The sequence below is a fragment of the Molossus molossus genome, unplaced genomic scaffold (genome assembly GCF_014108415.1).
Source record: "Molossus molossus isolate mMolMol1 unplaced genomic scaffold, mMolMol1.p scaffold_m16_p_8, whole genome shotgun sequence".
NCBI lineage: Eukaryota > Metazoa > Chordata > Mammalia > Chiroptera > Molossidae > Molossus > Molossus molossus.
This window is the reverse complement of record NW_023425402.1, coordinates 38,951,590-38,969,771: the sequence shown is the minus strand read 5'-3', so window position 1 is coordinate 38,969,771 and position 18,182 is coordinate 38,951,590. Positions and strand designations below refer to the sequence as shown.

The window sequence follows — 18,182 nt, the reverse complement described above, 5'->3', positions numbered from 1 at the left end:
AAGCCAATCAGAGAAAGACAAATACCACATGATCTCACTTATTTGTGGAATATGATGAACAGGGTGGACTGATGAATGAAGTAGACCCAGAGACAGAAAAGAGTATGGTTCAGACTGACAAATCTAAGAGTAGCGGGGCGGAGGGATGGATGAGATGAACCAAAGAACTTATATGCATGTATGCATAACCAGTGGACATAGACAACAATGCTGGGGGTTAGGATGGGGAGGAGAGTGTTTAGGGGAGGGAAAGGAGAAACATCTGTAACAAAAATAAATTAATAAAAATCAGAAAAAAATAATCTTCCTAGAAAACTTAAAAAATAAGCAATCACATTGCCCCTAATGTTACTGAAATTTCAAAATAAATCATACCATGGTGACCTTATTTGCTTTTTCATATCTGTAAAATTTATCAAAGTAACATACACAGTTAAAAATCTAAAGGCCTCCCTGGCCAGCATTGCTCAGTGGTTACAGCATCGGTCCACACACCAAAGGGTTGCAGGTTTGATCCCTGGCTTGGGTCAGGGCACATAGAGTTGGCAACTAATCCATGTGTCTCTCTTATATTGATGTTTCTCTCTCTCCCCACCTCCCTACCTTCCACTCTCTAAAAGTCAATGGAAAAAATAACCTCAGGTAAGGATTAATAAAACAAAAAAAATCTAAAGGCTTTATGATGAATAACAGTAGTCCCAGCTTACTATACCTTCCAGAGACAATCATTTGACTCCAGAAGTTGTTTATTTTGGTATTTATGTTAGTGTATTTAATATGCCAATTCTACTGTTGTCTGATTTAACACTTGTAGACATTATCTTGATATTACCAGATAATTCAGCTCTCTAACACACATACCACCCCTTCTACCATTATAGTTATGTCATAATATTTACTAAATGCATTAGTTGTTTTAATTATACTGCAGTGCAGAGCAGTGCACCATGGTTACATTTTGCATAATTTTTTTCCAACTTCTCAGTTTTCCAACTTCTCAAGTTCTCACTGGAGAGGTCTGTTCTGCATTTGTCTTCTGTGCGAATCTGTGCTGATTGTTTTCTTGTCTGGCCTCACAGCCATTATCCCATGACCTCCTTTTGTCACCCTCCTGTGTTGGATCCGCTGTGTCCTAGTTTACTCTCTTGTTTGCTGGAGTACTTCCTATGATACTTAGACCTTCCTAAGAAGTGGTATATGAGAGGCAAACTTCCCGAGTCCTCACGTGTCTAAAATGTTTTCATTCCACTCACATTTCATTGATAGTTTGACTACTTACACAATTTAAGTGAAAAATAATTTTCCCTCAGAGTTTTGAAGGCATTGCCCCACTCCCTTATAGCTTTTTTTGTTGCTTTTGAGAAATGTTATTTATCCTAGTCAGATACTGGACCTCCTTCACTGATGCTTAATTTTTTCTCTTTTTCTCCAGTTGTTTTGACACTTGTTTCTGTTCTTTCTAGATTTCTTCATTTTGATCTTCCAACATTATCTTTCGATTGAATTTTTTATATATAATTTTTAAAAAATTTCTAAGAGTCTTTATTTGTATTCTCTTTCTAAAATTCACTAATATTTCTTGAGGACATATGTGGATGCATATATACAATCATGGGCAAAAGTAGGTTTATAGTTGTGAGTATGCAAAACAGTTTATTCTTATTATTTTTGCCCACCCCTATATTTTTGCTTTTCATACTCTATGATGATTTTTGTTGTTGCTATTTCAATTTTAGTTTTCTCCTCTAGCTCATGTAGGCTACTTTCATTGTATATATGGCTAGTCTCAACAATCTGTCATATATGCGTGGACCCTAAAGAATAATGGAAAGCTCTTTGAGGGCAGTGCTTGACTAGTGATAGGCTTCACCTGCACAGTGCAACTCAAAAATGCCAGTGAATTATTTGTTCTCATAACAAAAAGTATAGACGAAGAAGTAAATAGATGGCAGGTCAGCAGCTGTAGGTGGACTGAATTTTGAGGAAACAATGCATTAGGGTGTGGTTATCAGGAAGCCAATCATTTGACTGAAGGCCTTTTCTCTGGGACTGTTCAATTTCTCTAGGGAAAAATTCTCTAATCTTCTGCAAAAGAAGGGGTTGGAGGTCTGTTTATTCCTGTTTTTCTCTGCTGCTTTTCCTCCACCTCACTTGCTGTTTTCCACTTCATATGTATTTCTCTATACCTGTCCTTCAGCATATTTTACCTAGTTTTCAGCCATTACTTTATCCAGATAAAAATTCTCTTGTCTTCAGCCTGTGGGAAACAGTGATGGAGGTGAGAGATTGTATTTGTTTTGGCTGAGAGAAGTAAGGCAGAGGCTGTATAATTTTCAACTAGCCATTTTCTGGCCTGTTCCTTGGCTCTACTCTTTGCAATGACTTTTACCTCCAAGTCTGAGCTTCTCAGGGGTCGTAGGATAAATCAGCACGCTTCTCACTGGTAGCCCCCTTGCAGTCCCTTCAGATCACAGCCTCCTCCATCCTGCTCAGTCATTGCAACTGCTTTCTGTTTTCCAGCAGTCTGTTGGAATCCCTTTTTCTGTCTTCTCTCTCCTTTCCATCCTTTTGGCCTCGTATCTTTTTAAAGAATGGGTTTCAGATGGTCATACAGTCAACTTTACTTTTTTTCTTGTTGTATACACTATTATCTTCATTTTACAGATAAAGAAACTAAGGTATAAATAGATTATGAAACTTGCCTTTAGTCATATCATTATTAGCTGGCAGACTCAGGATCTGACTTCCAAGTTCTTAACTACAATATTTTTTCTCTCAGCCTAGGCTTCTGCAGTAGATCATGCTTGATTCTAAATCTAGGTTATTAATCATGTTCTTGCCCTGTCGAGAATACCTGTTAATCTCTACTCCATTTATCCCAATTTTCCCAGACCCTGCTAAAACTCAGTCTTTTCAAAACCTTCCTAATGACCATTATCTTCCTTGAATTTCCAATAGCAACTTTTACTATAGCAGTTACAAGAGTCATTTATATCTGCATCATAATTTACTATTATGTGTATATTATCTTCCTAATTGGATTATATGCTCCAGAAGGTCAGATATTTCAAGTTTTTCTCCTGAGCATATTGGAAAGTGTTACATTCACAGCAGGTCCTCAGTAATTGTTCAACAAGGAATGAACTTATAGTCATGTTTTAAAGCATTTTCCATACATAAGGATTTTAGAGCCAGAGATAAAGATTAGTACAGCCCCTTTAATGACTAAGACTGAGACTTGAAATTAGATAAATTATTTAATAGTAAAATAATACAGCAATTAATTGACAACCAAATGCTTCCTGGTTCGTGTCATAATCAGAATAGGGAGTTATACTGAAATGTTACCTTTTATCTAACTAGTAGTTGCTTTTTGATTTTTTTAATCCTCACTCGAGGACACGCTTTTATTGATTTTAGGGAGGAAGGGAGAGAGAAACTTTGATGTAAGATCAATTGGCTGCTTCCTGTACGTGCCTGGACCAGGGATTGAACCCACAACACCTAAGTATGTGCCTTGACCGGGAATCAGATCTGCAACTTTTTGATGGATGGGACAATGCTCCAATCAGCTGTCACCGGTCAGGGCTAATCAGTAGTTTTGATACAATAAACTTCGCGTGAAGTTGTCCTATATTGATTTTGTAAAACTGGATGTGGATTAAGCATGGTTTAGAATTAAAATACGCATCCCAACCCCACAAAACTACTGGCATTTGTCTGCTTTTTGTTTATAGATGTTATAGGCAGAATCAAAGTAAAGGGTTGACATCTTTTTTTAAATTTTTTTTAGTTTTAGGAAAAGAAAGGTTGAGTCCCGTTGTGATTTGGTAATTCTGCATCAGTTAACTGAAATATTTTCACTTAGTAATTTTACACCTGATGTCCATAAACTTATCTTACTGACAACACTTAAACTATCACCGACCATATCTAAATGTATTGCCAGTTCTGTTTTAATATTCAGGAACCCTCTGGAGGAAATATTTTTTCAAAACAAGAGCCATTTCTAATAATTTTTCTAGTATTACAAAAGAGCCTGGTACTGATTTTTTGGAAAGGAAACTATTTTGAAAATAACTGTTCTGCTTCAGAGGATGCATTTACAAATCTGTTAACAAATTTCAGGTGTGCCTGGGAAGATCCAGTCAAGTTTAATAGGCACCCAAGCACATTCAGCCATGTTTTCTGTCTGGATAATCACAGTTTACAGAGCAAGAGCAAGGAAACAGTGAGTGAGGAGCCCTGGGACTGAAACATGTTGGAAAGGAATACAATGAGTATTAAGGAAGAGATTTTTGAATGTTTATATTCAAACAATTATTTTGTGCAGCATACTATTCATTTAACCAATATTTACTGTGTGCCAGGTACTTAGTCTAGGTGCTAGGGATACAGCAATGAACAAAATAGCTTTAAGTAGAGTCTTTTTTTTTTTTTTAATTTTTTTCCCCTTTATTGATTTTAGAGAGAAAGTGAGAGGGAGAGAGAGATAGAGTCATTTTCTAACTTAAGTTCTTAAAAGGATCCCTGCTGTGGAAGATAAACTGGATGGAAGAGCAGAACTAGGGAAACCAGTTAGAAAGGGCTTTTGCAGCAATGCAAGCAAGAGATGATGATGTCTTGGCTTGGAGTGGTAGTAGCGAGAGTAGGAGATGAGAAGTGGTCAGTTTCAGATTATATTTTGAAGGTGCAGCCAACACCTTGGGGCTTGAAATGAAGAAAGCTGCAGTGGAGAACACTTGGAAATGAGTGGAAAGAATTCTGAGATGCCTGTTAGACATCTAAGTGGAGATATCTGGAGTTAAAGGGAAAGGTCAAGGTGGAGAGTTGTCAGCACACCAATGGTGTGTCATGGCATTGGATGGAATCACAAAAGGGGTAAATGTAAAACAAAAAAAGCTGGTATTCTCAAAGTTAGAGACTGAGAGGATGAGGAAACTAGAAGTAGCAGCTGTTGAAATAAAACAGAAAGTGTGGTAATATGGAAGAAGCCTCATTAAGACATTGTTTAAAGGAGTATACATACATGTCATAGTGTACTGCATTTATGGCTTATTTCCAAATAAATTGGAAATATACTTTGAGGGAACAGTTGAGTATGTTAAATGTCACTCATACATGTAAAGATGAAAATTGAGATTTACAGTTTATTTGGCAACAGAGAAGCCATTTGTGATCCTAACAAGAGCACTAAAATCCTGTCCAAAATGAAATAAATTAGAAGGGGAAGGAAAGACAAGTATAAAGAAATGTTTTACTTTGAAGAAGAGAAATGGGATGGTAACTGAAATCAAAGGAGGTTTGTTTGTTTAATTTGAGAATGTGCTGATGGATCCTGTAAAGGGATGGGGGATGGATTATACTGTACTAAATGACATGGAAATGAGGGTCTGCATCTACTTTAGGATTCATTTTATGTGAATCTTTAGTTCCTTTTGGGCAGAGCTGTAAGTGGCTGTCATCCAATACATATCAATATTCTGTTGGTTAGCAGTTCACCCCCTTTAAGCTGTCAGGGGATTGGTAAGAAATTCACTATTCTCTGTTCAGAGAAGTTTATAGTCTAGCTCCATAAATGGAGAAAACATAAGAAAGTACATACAACTTAAACAAGTTAAAGTGGTAGAAAATCCTTTTTTTTTTTTTTTTAAATCCTCACCGGAGGATATTTTTCCATTGATTTGCATATAGAGTGGGAGGGAGGGAGGGAGGGAAAGAGAAAGATCCATGTGCCTCTCACATGGATTGATTGGCCTCCCACACGACAACGCCCCCCCCCCCCCCCCCCCCATCAAACTGCCACTCAAGTACACGCCCTTGATTGCAATCCTGCAACTCTGGTCCGCAGGCGAGCTCTAACTGCTAAAGGAAGACGGCCAGGGCGAAAATCCATGCTCCAGCTATTGGCACCTGGTAATGTCCTCAAGGATTTGTTTACAGTATGTAATTCAGAGCAGGGAATGATCCCGGTCCTTCCATACTAATTCAGGAAGAGATGAATTGGGTTATTTATAAACATTGGTGAAGAAGATAACTTGAACTGGGGACAGGTAACTTGGTGGGTCTAACCCTAAAGATTAAAGAGAATAATTTTAGTATTAATTTTTGTCTGTACACTTCACCTATGCTGAACGCATATATCAGCAGCTTCCTATTTAAAACGACAATGGGTTCATTAGAACTGAGTTTGTAAAAAGGTGAAAAGATCTTTATTGTAGTATAAGGTAGTTTACATTTATATACATTTGGGAATGGGCACAGAATAAAGACACTTGTAACCTCATATAAGCAAGATTGATGCAAGATACACCGACAGCCTATCTGTAAAATTACTATGCCTAGCAACTCCAATTATGGAAAGTGCCCTGCTGGACCTGAGACAGCAAGACTTGAGTTCAGATTTGCCATTCCATTTCTTGTCCGCAATTTAAAAATTCCCCCTCTTTTCAGCGTTTTACCAGGCACACAGAAATGAGAGAGCAGCTCCCACGATGTCGGGACACCCGAAGAGCTTCCTGCACGGGGACTTCGGCAGCACCCAGAAGTACAAGGAGATCAAAACTGGCATCCCCCCGCAGGTCTTCACAGCATGTCCTCAGCACAAGGAACAATAACTCCCTCACAACAGTTTCTTCGATGGAGAAAACTGGTTGTATCCGTGTAAGAGGAGTTACCGTCTTTGTTTTGAATTTCATCCAACTTCACAGCCCACCCAGGGTTCATTCAGCTTCTAAAATGGCTCAACGGTTACTCAAGGTTTTATGCCTTCTCGTTCAAAATACACAAATTTTCTAGGATAGCGTGGTCTCACGTTAATTTATCTAAGCTACTTAAAAGAGAAAGTAATTCATCACTCCCCACCTCTCTGGTCTCAAAAGCCGTTTGCCAGCAGCGGGAACAGCGTCCTACAGGTCGGGAACGAGACGAGGGGCCGAACCGGCCTACTGGCTAGAGCGGCCACCGCAGCACCGCCGCTCTCGCTTCTCATGCGCTCTCTGTGGTTAGAAGCGCAAGTCCTCCTCCGTCCGGAAACAGGTAGGGCCCCCGCGGTTTGCGCACCGCCGGAAGGTAGTTCCGGTTCCGGTGTGACAATATTCGTTCCCGGTGTTTAGTTGTCGGGGTTGGTGGGCAGTAACTGAGCCAACATGCTTCGTAATCTGCTGGTGAGGAGCTTCTCCGCTTGCAGTTGCGATGCGGAGCGGGAGGGTTGGGAGAGGAGGCTAAGGGCCGGGACCGACCAAAAAGCCTGTTCCGAGAGGGAAGGAGGAAGATGGGGCAGCTTAAGTCACCTTGCCTTTGCCCTTTTTTTCCGGACGTTACTTTCCCTTCCCTTCCCCTCGCCCCGCGCCGTGCTTGGTAGATGTAGGGAGCGGAGAGCTTGGGAAGGCGACCAGAGGACTGTGGGTTAAAGCCATGGCGGTGTCCGTCGCCACCCTAACTCTGAGGGCCATTGGTGAGTGCAGCTGCTCCGACGTGAGTAGAACCAAGGCCCGGGGGGAGTTTCAGATTCCCGGAAGCCTCAGACAGAAAGATGTGCCTGTGATACTGCAGGGGTGGTAAGTTTCAGTGGTTCTGAGCTTGGTGAGCCTCGGAAGGCCGTTAAGAAAAAGCGAGTTGTTCGGTTTTGGGTGGGACTTCAGGAGCAGTCATGGCGGAAGTGTAGTGTTGCTTCCTTCACACGGTCCCGCAGTGACCTTCACCCCAAAGCAAAGGAAAATGTAACAGTGATCACTTTCTTTTGTAATAATTCAGAGGGTTTTACTTGGTTTCTTAATATACTTATTTTAGAAAATTGAGTGCTTTATTTATTTCATTAGTTATGTAATTCAACTGGGTATATAATGCAAGTCTCTTTTTAAAACGATTTATACCCTATTAAGGATTTTTTAGGGAAAAATGGAATGAGAGCAGTATTTTAATTACGTAGGGACCATACTAATTAATTTTGATACCTAGTAATAGCTTTTTAATATGGTAGAGTATTAAATGAAAACGTTTGAGCTTAGTGTATTTTGTAACCGTTTTTTATTTTTGTAATATCTATTATATCAATGTATTTTCTAAATGATTATATAATGGTAGTGGCTCAGTTCAGGTAAAGATCTGAGGGTTTTTTGCTCGGAATCAGCCTGAATTGCTTCTTGAATGTGGTCTTTGGAGACTGCAGAATGGATATAAAGAGTGGGGGATGAACAACAAATTGGAAAACCTGGATGTTGGTTTATAACTTTGCTGACAAATTGTATATGTTTTAACCCTCAGTTTCCCCCTTCTGTAATTGTAAAGATTGTACATGGTTGGTTTTGAAGGTTTCCATAAGCCCTAAGACTGTTTAATATGTATGGATTTTCCATTTCAGTCTCTTCGTCAGATTGGCCAGAGGACCATAAGTACTGCTTCACGCAGGCAGTTTGAAAATAAAGTTTCAGAGAAACAAAAGCTTTTTCAGGTACTGAAATCTTTTATAAGAAATTGTTACTTATAGTAATATGATTACCAAAATGTGGAAGTAGGAAGAAAGTCTGGAGATGTCTGATTATTAGTGATTCTGTTGTAGAAGGATAAACTGTCTATTGATAGCTAACTGGGCATTTGCTGTATCCAGGAGGCCCTTGTGGAAGCAGAAGAAATGAGAGGGAAAGGGTATATATAGGTCAGGGACACTTTTTTTGGAGGAGTTATATTGGGTTGGCACTCTAAGGTATAGCCCAGGAATAGGCACGTAGATCCTAAGAAGGGCCCAGAAACAGGAAAGATATATACACTTAATACATGTTAAAGGTGCTATTTTATATCAGTAGAAAAAAGGATACAATTAATTGGTACTGGAAAAATTGGCTGTTTTAAAGAAAGTAAAGTTACATCCCTTCTGTACTATACTATATTAAAAGATAAATTGCAGATATAAATGCCTCTCAAAAAAATTAGAATAAAATATGGGAGATATCGCCTCCATCCCGAGTTTTGTTGAGATATTATTGACAAAGTTGTATATGCTTGGTTTGTACCTGATTTTTTTTTAAGACATACAACGTGATGTTGAATGTATCTGTGATTACCACAGTCAAGTTATCACATCCATCACCTCATGTAGTTACTTTTTTTGTGTAGATGTTCAAGAGCACTTAAGATCTACTCTCTTAGCAAATTTCAAGTATACAGTAGAGTATTATTAGCTACTATAATTACCATAGGAGAATATTTCTTATAATTGTAGGGGTGGGAAGACTTTCTAAGGAAGCTTTAAAGGAGAAAATTTACAAGATTTTATGGCGACATAAAAATTTAAAGTGCATTGATGATTACTAAAGACAAGTGATGACTTGAGAACAAAATTTAAAAATATAACAAGGTTCATGTCCTTAGTATACAGAGAGTTTCAACAAATCAATAAGAAATGTAAATTAAAATTACAGGTTACTAATTTTATCCTATTGTCAAAATTTTAGAAAGATTTAAAATAGGTTATGTTAGATAGGTGAGAGAGATAGGTACATTCATACACAATACTTTGATAACATGCTAGGTAGTGGTATACTTGATACAAAAGTTTTAGAGGGTATTTGAAAGTATTACAAACAAATTACATACCCTATCTGGGACTCCCACTTTTAAGAATCATTCCTATAGAAATAATAGCATAGGTATTTAAAAATAGGAAAAATGATATTCATTACGGGATTTTTAATAGCAAAAAAAACCTTGATAACCTACTGCTCATTAATAGAGGATTGGCTAATTCAGTTACTATATTTTTGCACAGTGGAATGTTAGTAGCCATTAAAAGGAACAAGGTAGGTTTAAATGGACTAACAATGCTTTTCAAGATAGCATGAGCAAAAAATATTATGTAGTAGATCATTATATAGCATAACCTCATTTTGTATATTAAGCACATATATATATATAAATTAGAAGATATGACAATGTAAGCATTAACATGTACCATGTTAATAGTAGTTTTCTCATGAGGAAAGACTTAGTGGGATAGAGTAGTTTACCTTTATAAGTAATTAGATTATCTGTGATTTTTTTAAAAATTGAGATCTTTGGTATATCGCAAATAAAATTTTAAGTCATAAGAAGTTGGATCATCTACTATTCTACATAAAAATAGAATATTTATATTTAAAAGACGTATTAAATATCTATTCTATGCCAGATGCTGAACTAGGGGCTAAGGCTATGATTTAGGGTTATAAACGAATCTGCCCTCCTCCCTTTTTTTTTAAGAATAAAAAATCTCTTTGACTGAATCTAAAGTGTGATGATTACTAATATGTTTAATTAAGCTGATGTACTCAATGAGTATATTTTCATAGCATTAACATTTATATTTTATATGTTCCATGGAAAGAACATCTTTATTAGATCTCAAATTAACTTTAAAAGAAAGAAAGGTTGGCTTTAGAAGTTCCTATTTTAAAAGTATTCGAGTAGAGAAACAATTGGAAAAATTGTAGTTCTTTTTAATTTTGAAATTAAAAATATTTTAAATCCAGGGGTTTAAGGAGCCACTTAATTTTATATGAATGCATTAGCCTTTTGAACTTGTTTGGAAACAAATAACATATATTATTTATTATTATTATTTTTTTTAACCTTAGGAGGACAATGGAATTCCAGTACATCTAAAGGGTGGGGTAGCTGATGCCCTTCTGTATAGAGCTACCATGATTCTTACAGTTGGTGGTAAGATATTTAGAATGCTTGATTTATAGAAAAGTAATAGTAAGGGTAACTAACAATTTCATTTCTCTTATTATACCAGTATTTTTTTGTATTTAATTCTCACCAGAGGATATTTTTCCATTGATTTTATTTTTATTTATTTATTTTTTGAGATAGAGTGGGAGGGAGGGAAGCCAGGGAAAGAGAGAAACATCAGTGTGAAAGAGTCATATCAATTGGTTGCCTCCTGTATGACCCTGACTGTGTGCCAGAGATTGAACTTCAACTCTTTGGTCCACCAGTCAATGCTCTAACTGCTGAGTCAAACTGGTCAGGGCTCCAGTATTTTTTAATATTATTTTTTAAAATATTAAATTTATTGGGGTGACATTAATAAGATTATGTTCCAAGTACATAGTTCTGTAATACATCATCTGTATATAGCACTGTGTCATGCCAGTATTTTAACACAAGCAGGCAGCTCCCAGAATCTGAGAACTTACTGCTTTGCACATAAGGATTCAGGAAGGCGATTGGTACCTATTGTTGAAGAGCATTTTAATGTTTTTAAATATATATACCAATAAAGTTTGATGATTATTTTTTTCTTCTTTTTTTAATCCTCACCCTAGGATATTTTTCTTTTTTTTAATTTCTTTTATTTTTTTAGGGAGAGAGAGAGAGAAATATCTATTGAGAGAGAGAGACATCAATCGACCGCCTCCTGCATGACCCCCACTGGGAATCGAGCCCGCAATCTGGGCATGTGCCCTGATGGGTAATCGAACCAGGACCTCTCAGTCCATGGGACGATGCTCAAACCACTTAGCCACACCGGCCTGGCTAGAATATTTTTCCATTGATTTTTGGATAGAATGGGAGGGAAGGAAGGCGGGGGAGGGGGTAGAAACATCTATGTGAGATTATTCCCTGCACAACCCCGACCTGGACTGGGGATCAGACCTGAAACTGAGTGCCCTTGACCAAGAATCGAACCTAAGACTCTTTGGTCTGAGGGTCGACACTCTAACCGCTGAGCTAAACCGGCCAGGGCTGGTAACTATCTTTTGATAGAGGTAGCTTTCCATTGTGCCACTGCAGACCTTTGCAGGAATCAAAGACATCCACTCTACCCCATCTCTTGCAGTGGACTTTTATGTGATGCAAATTTTACATCTAAATCCAGTACACATTTATGACAAAACCTGTACAGACCAATACTTAATTACTGTATGCAAAGTGCTTTGAAATTTTTTTTTTCTGTGGATTGGGCAGGTCCATTATTCAATATTAGTAGTGGAATACACAAATTGGTGTACTAGGAACAGAGTTAGGAATTTGGTGCTCCCTGGGGGAAGAAGGGAGACAGTAGTAGGGTGGTTACTGTGTGCTTATGTATTAATAGGAGTGCTACAGTCTGGCTGGTGTGGCTCAGTGGTTGAGCATTGATCCATGCACCAAGGGGTCGCCAGTTCAATTCCTAGTCGGGGCACATGCCCAGGTTGTGGGCCAAATTCCCAGTGGGAGGCATGCAGGAGGTGACCAATTGATGTTCTCTCTCATCGATGTTTCTAGCTCTCTCTCCTTCTCCCTTCTTCTCTCTAAAATCAATAAAGAAAAAAAAAAAATAGGAGTGCTACATACGTGGATTTCCGTAACCTTTGTATTAAGTCTACATCCATATTTTAAAATGAAGAAATTATGTTAATTACCCAAGATAATATTGCTTCTATGTGGAAAAGCTGGGATTTGAGCTCTAATTACAAAGTCCCTCTGCTCATGCCAAGATGCCTTCTTTGACATAAAATTGAATATAGTGAAGGGGCCTTTTAAGGGTGAACACAACCACCAGATATTAACATTGGGCTTTCTTAAGATATCCTAAATTCTTTTTGTCCAATATGACTACTAGGCATTCTGATAATTAATTTAAAAAATAAATTTCTAGTTATTAGCTATTCTTACATTAAATTTGATTATTTTAAAATTATATATCACTGTTCCTTGGTTTTACATAAATAATGTACTTTAGGGAAGGCTTGTGTATTTTTATCTCTTTATTGGCTTTTGAATCATTCTTAGCATTTCTCAGGCAATCTTAAGTAACTATGGAAGTAATCTTTATGTATGTTCTTAATCTTATTTAAAATTTTTTGGCATGTTATTAAGTTGACAAATACATTATTGTGCTGCATCTAACACTTTGTGTAGAAGTTAAGTAATACTGAAACTAGAATAAATATTTATATATTTTTTAAAATTTGCCAGCATATTTTTAAAATATGTCAACATACTTTTTTCTGTTCCCATAAAAGTAGTCTTATTGCAAACCTTGCTTTTATCTTACAACCTTTAGCTGGAATATTAGGTTTATACATTTAAATCTTAGATTTTCTTCTAAGTTCTTCTTTTGTTTCTCTTTATTTTTTAGGGACAGCATATGCCATATATCAACTGGCTATGGCTTCACTTCCCAAGAAGCAAGATTGACTTCAGTTATTCTTCCAGCCATCAGCTGGTTGGTTCACTTTCATTCAGCTCTCTATGGACCAGTATGCTGATAAATAACTGAATTCTCTGGGGATCAATATTTATTGACTTGTACTAACTGCCACCAATAAAGCAGTCTTTACCATGTTTTGTCTTATTTTATCACACTTTAGAATACATATACCAGTAATTTTCAGGTTTTGATCAGTCTTATAAACTTTAGGTAAGGAGCAAAAACTTGCTCTTTTGTTATTAAGGTTTTATAAAGTACCACTGTGATATTCCTTTTAGGGAAATTTTATTTTTGGCAGCTCAGAATTTCAAAGTGGATGGTCTTCAGCTTTAATTGAGCTTGACACTTGAAAGTCCTGCCCCACTGTACTATATCCTGTGATATGCTGAAACCTAAGGTTAGTGGAAGGAGACTATTTTTGGTTCATGGGGTTCATTTCTTTTTTTCCTCTTTTTTAGCTATATGAGTGTATATTTAAATATTTGATGTAATCTACAGTTTAGAATTAGGCTTTAGTAGAATAGCTATAAAATAATTCAGTATTTGTTATTTTTTCCACACTCAGGATTGGTTTTTATTGTTTCTTTAATCCATAACTGAAGTGTAACTCCTTAAATACTAATTCATTTCTAAAAGTTGTCTTAGGGAACTTAAAGGAGTTAGACTTTGTCATCTCTGCAAGGTGTACATTTGTAACACTATAAAGATTAGAGTGTAGATGCATCAGATCTAGGGGAAATCTGTGGATGAGTGTTTTATAATTAACTGCAATGCTGGATAAAATTTTTTAAAGTAATGTATTGAGAAAATAATTCTAATCGGAAATAGCCAAACTAAGCCTTTTCTTACTAAAACACCGAGGCTTAAAGTAAAAATCCATCTCAAACGGTACCTAAGGAAAGATTTGAATCTTCAAGATTGGAAAGGGTTCTTGGTAGCCATATTATAAAACCAGCCACCAAATGCATGTCAAAACTGACAGTCTTATTGCTAGCATCAGCAGAAGACACTGCTTTTGAAGGGAGTGGAGTAAGTATCATTAGATGTTTCTAAATGCTGAGGAAGTTCTTAAGATGGTCTGGAATCTGGTTCAGTTCAGTGATTTCAGAGCTAAAAAGCAGTCACTGATAATTTACAACAAGTTATATTGATTGGCATTTTACAGAGAATTTCATAAACATGATTGAAATGCTTCTGTGACATGTGAGATACTGTTGCATAGAAAAGGAGAAACAGCTTGATATCTTCAACATTGTCTCCAACCTTTGTGTCTTGATATGAGATGCTTTACTATTCTGGTGTAATGGTATTTGTAAAACATTTTTATGCCAAAATGTTCTGTTTGGGCTATGTTAATATGGCAACCTTGGATAAAGAAAAAGTAGTTGAGGGCATAAGATACTTAAAAAAAAAAATTGTTAGCCCTGGCTGGTTTGGCTCAGCGGTTAGAGCGTCGGCCTGCGGTCCCGAGAGACCCGGGTTCGGTTCCCGCTAAGGGCACGTACCTCGGTTGCAGTTTGTCCCCGGCCCTGGTTGGTCGTGCGGGTGGCAGCCACTCGATGTGTCCCTTTCACATCGATGTTTTTCTCTCTCTTCCTCTCTCCCCCTCCCACTCTACCTGAACAAAAAATGGAAAAATGTCCTCAGGTGAGGATAAAAAAAAAAAAAAAAAAAAAAATTGTTATTAAGATTAAATATTTGTCTTATCCTAAAATTCTACATTGTAAGCAAGAGTGGAGATAGGTGGATGAGGGGCAAGACTGCAGGGTAGGGATTGCTGAATAGAATCCTGTGAAAATGTTTGCTACATTTACCATATAGGAGTTAGTATTAATAGATTTCAAAGACTGACCAGGCCATAGAAGAAAGTCCATAAGAAATACTGGATTGAAAGTGTGGCCTTCAGGGAAAATAAAACCACTGTCATTCCAATCTTGTGTTTTATCTTACACACATTATACTTTTGAGAGTAGTATCTGTGACCAAGTAGAAGAAATTTCATGATGATCTTATCCCACTAATATAAACTATGGAAGGGAGATATATTTAAGTGAAATTTTATTAAAATAAGTACTATGCAGGCCTTGGCAGGGTAACTTGCTTAGTTGGGACATCGTCTCAATATCCCAATATGCCAAGGTTGCTGATTCAATGCCCTGTTAGGACACATACAAGAATCGACTAATAAAGCATAAATAAGTGGAACAACAAAAAAGTCGATGTTTCTAAAAAAATCAATCTAAAAAAAGGTACTATGCACAAAGTTACACTTGTATTCTGCAGCTCTTCTAGATGAAGTTAAACTGTGTAGATGAAAGCAGGCATGCAGATTACCCAAAGCTACAAATAAATGGCAGCACAAGATTTCAGCTTCAATATGCTGTTAATAGTAGTGTATGCAAATATGACGAGCCTACAGGCCTGCATCCCCATAGTCAAGCTTCTGAAAAGAGTGACCAGTAGAGTCTCCAGTTCCATTATGCAGTTTCATGTTGATCTCCACACATAATTTGCAATCTACCTATTTACTTAACATTTGTCTTGTTAACCTGTTTGAGATCCAAATTCAGCGCTCTCATCATTGACCATGTAGCTCTGCTGCTGCTTGGTGTGTGAGTACTCATCCTTGACACCCTAGGAGAGCTCCCCAGATTCAGCGGGAACTTTTAGCATTTTCCTCATTGATCCTAATGTTCCCTGCACTCATCTTCATCAAGAGTTTCAATTCCTTTGAACTTGAATTCAAATTTGAATTATAATTTTTTATAAGACCGGGGACCAGTATCGCATTGTAGTTAATCACACGGAGTCAGAAGACTAACTTACACCCTTGGATTACCATGGGTATCTAACCTTGCCAAGCTTGTATCCTCATCTCTAAATAAAATAACTAGAGCACATAGTTATTCTAACGTGTGTAAAGCACAAAGGATGGTTTCTGACATGCCGAGTGTGCAAAAAATGTCAGTACATCTGTTAGCTCAGAGAGGAACTGTTTTCAACCTACATCTCTATGAACTTGGCACAGAGTAGGAACTGAACTGGTCACGACCGGGGCTGGTAGGGCAGGTTCACAGTTTCACTCACGTCCTAGCTGACTTCTGTCTTCTGGCTCTGCTATCTTTAGTGGGTGGCTTTCCTTCTTGCAAGGTGGCTGCTGCAGCTCCAGCTGATTTGTCTCTGCTGCAGGAAGAAGGATTGGTGAAAGAGCACATGCTAGATAAGTGAGCTCTTTAAGGAGCTTCAGAAGTCCTACACAGACTTCCACTTGCATCTTTTTAGCCAGACCTTTGTCACATGATCATGCCTGGATTCAAGGAGGCCAAGAAATGTTTTAGTTGGGCATATTGTCGAACAAAGTTGGAGGTCTATGTCATGAGAAGGGGAGATTGGGTATTCAGTTGGCAACTAACAGCCTTTCCCCCAGCCAGGTGGTTTTTTTTAAAAGGGGAAGTCCACCCTGAGGGCACAGAACCTGGAAGCATTTCAGTTCCTAGCTCCAGCTGTTTCTGAAGCCCAGGTCCATACCGCTTCTCAGGCTAGCTGCATTCCCATGGCCAATTTTACTTAAGTTAGTTCAGGTAGGTTTCTCTCCCAGGAACCACCCAAAGGAGGCTTTCCTGAGTTTCCCACCTGTTATACCATCTAATGAAACCACAACTTTATCATTTAACCCAAACCAGCTATTTTCAACCAGTGTGCTGCAAGAATTTTTTAAACATGCAGTAATACCTGACTATTTAGTCGGGAGCACTGACCTTTTTCCCCTTAGATTGTCAAAATGACAATAACCAACACACATCCGATATGAATGAATCAAAATTAAACCTATTGTTTTTAGTCAGATAAGCAAAAAATACATACCACAGAATTTTAGTAATTTGTCTATGTGTGCCATGAGATGCAAAAGTTGAAAATTGCTGTCCTTAGACAATACTTAGGTGCGTGATAAATGGCAGCCATTACTGGTTTCTGATAGCAGGGGTGTTTCAAGGAGACTTACTTGAACACAAATGCAAATAGATGCAGAGAGTTTTGATGCCGCTGCAGCCAGTTCGCTCCAGGTCTGTAGAGCACTTCCTGCTGTTTGATTGTAGGTACAAGTTCCCAAAGCCGGCAGTGTCCCAGGCACCTAGCTTGGGACTCTCTCCCCTTGGGTCTTGGTATACATCTCTGTGGAGAGCAACATCTTATTACCAACTGTCCAGGACTTCTATATATACATCAAGATTACTAATTCAAGTGAACAGATATTGAGTGCCTTCTGTGTGCCAGTCACTACTGTAGGTGCCTGGGAATCATTGGTGAACAAAGTATGCCCTCCGAGTTTACATTATAGTGAGGGGTGGCAGAGAAGACAGTTATAAAATATAAAAATGTATAGTAAGTGAGAAGGTAATACATTCTATGGGGGAAAGACAAGGGGAGAGCTGGCATGGCTTGGGGTGATTGGATGCAGCAGTAAAAGGGCGAGGATAGGCTTCAATAGGAAAGTCAGATTTAAATAGACTAGGGGAAGGAGCTAGTCAATTATTTAATCAGATAAGGGGGAAAGGCATTATGGGAAGAGGAACAGCTTAGAGCAAATACTGAAGGTGGCTGGCATGTTCCAGGAATAGGAAGGCCAGAGCTATCGCTGACTGAGCGAGGGAGATGTCAAGGAAGGAGGGACCACACCAAGTAGGGCTTTGTAGGCTATTTGTAAGGAGTTTGGCTTTCACTTTGAGTGATATAGGAAGCCCACCACAGGGTTTCTCACAGAAGAGTTGGCAGTTGTGTTGAAATAAACCATAGGGAGCACAAGGGAGAAGCAGGCAGGCCCCCTAAGAAGCCTACGGCAGTAATCCAGGTGAGATGATGGAGGCTAAGAACTGGTGGTAGTCATGGGCATAATGGAGGGTCCAGATTATGAACAGAGGAGGATCTTTATCGACCATCGAGACTTTGCCCTTATCCGTCCGTCCATCCATCCATCCATCCATCCATCCATCCATCCATCCATCCA

The 18,182-nt window shown here is 38.1% G+C and overlaps 1 protein-coding gene across 1 annotated transcript; it reads left to right on the top strand.

Moving 5' to 3' along the window:
• Positions 1–7,043: 7,043 nt before the first annotated feature.
• On the top strand, positions 7,044–13,309 carry LOC118621159 (cytochrome c oxidase subunit 7A2, mitochondrial). Its single transcript, XM_036248478.1, has 4 exons — positions 7,044–7,166; positions 8,363–8,452; positions 10,611–10,695; positions 13,106–13,309. Exons 1-4 carry the CDS (start codon positions 7,149–7,151, stop codon positions 13,162–13,164), a joined length of 252 nt encoding a protein of 83 aa, XP_036104371.1. The 5' UTR covers positions 7,044–7,148; the 3' UTR covers positions 13,165–13,309.
• The last annotated feature ends 4,873 nt before the right edge of the window (positions 13,310–18,182 follow it).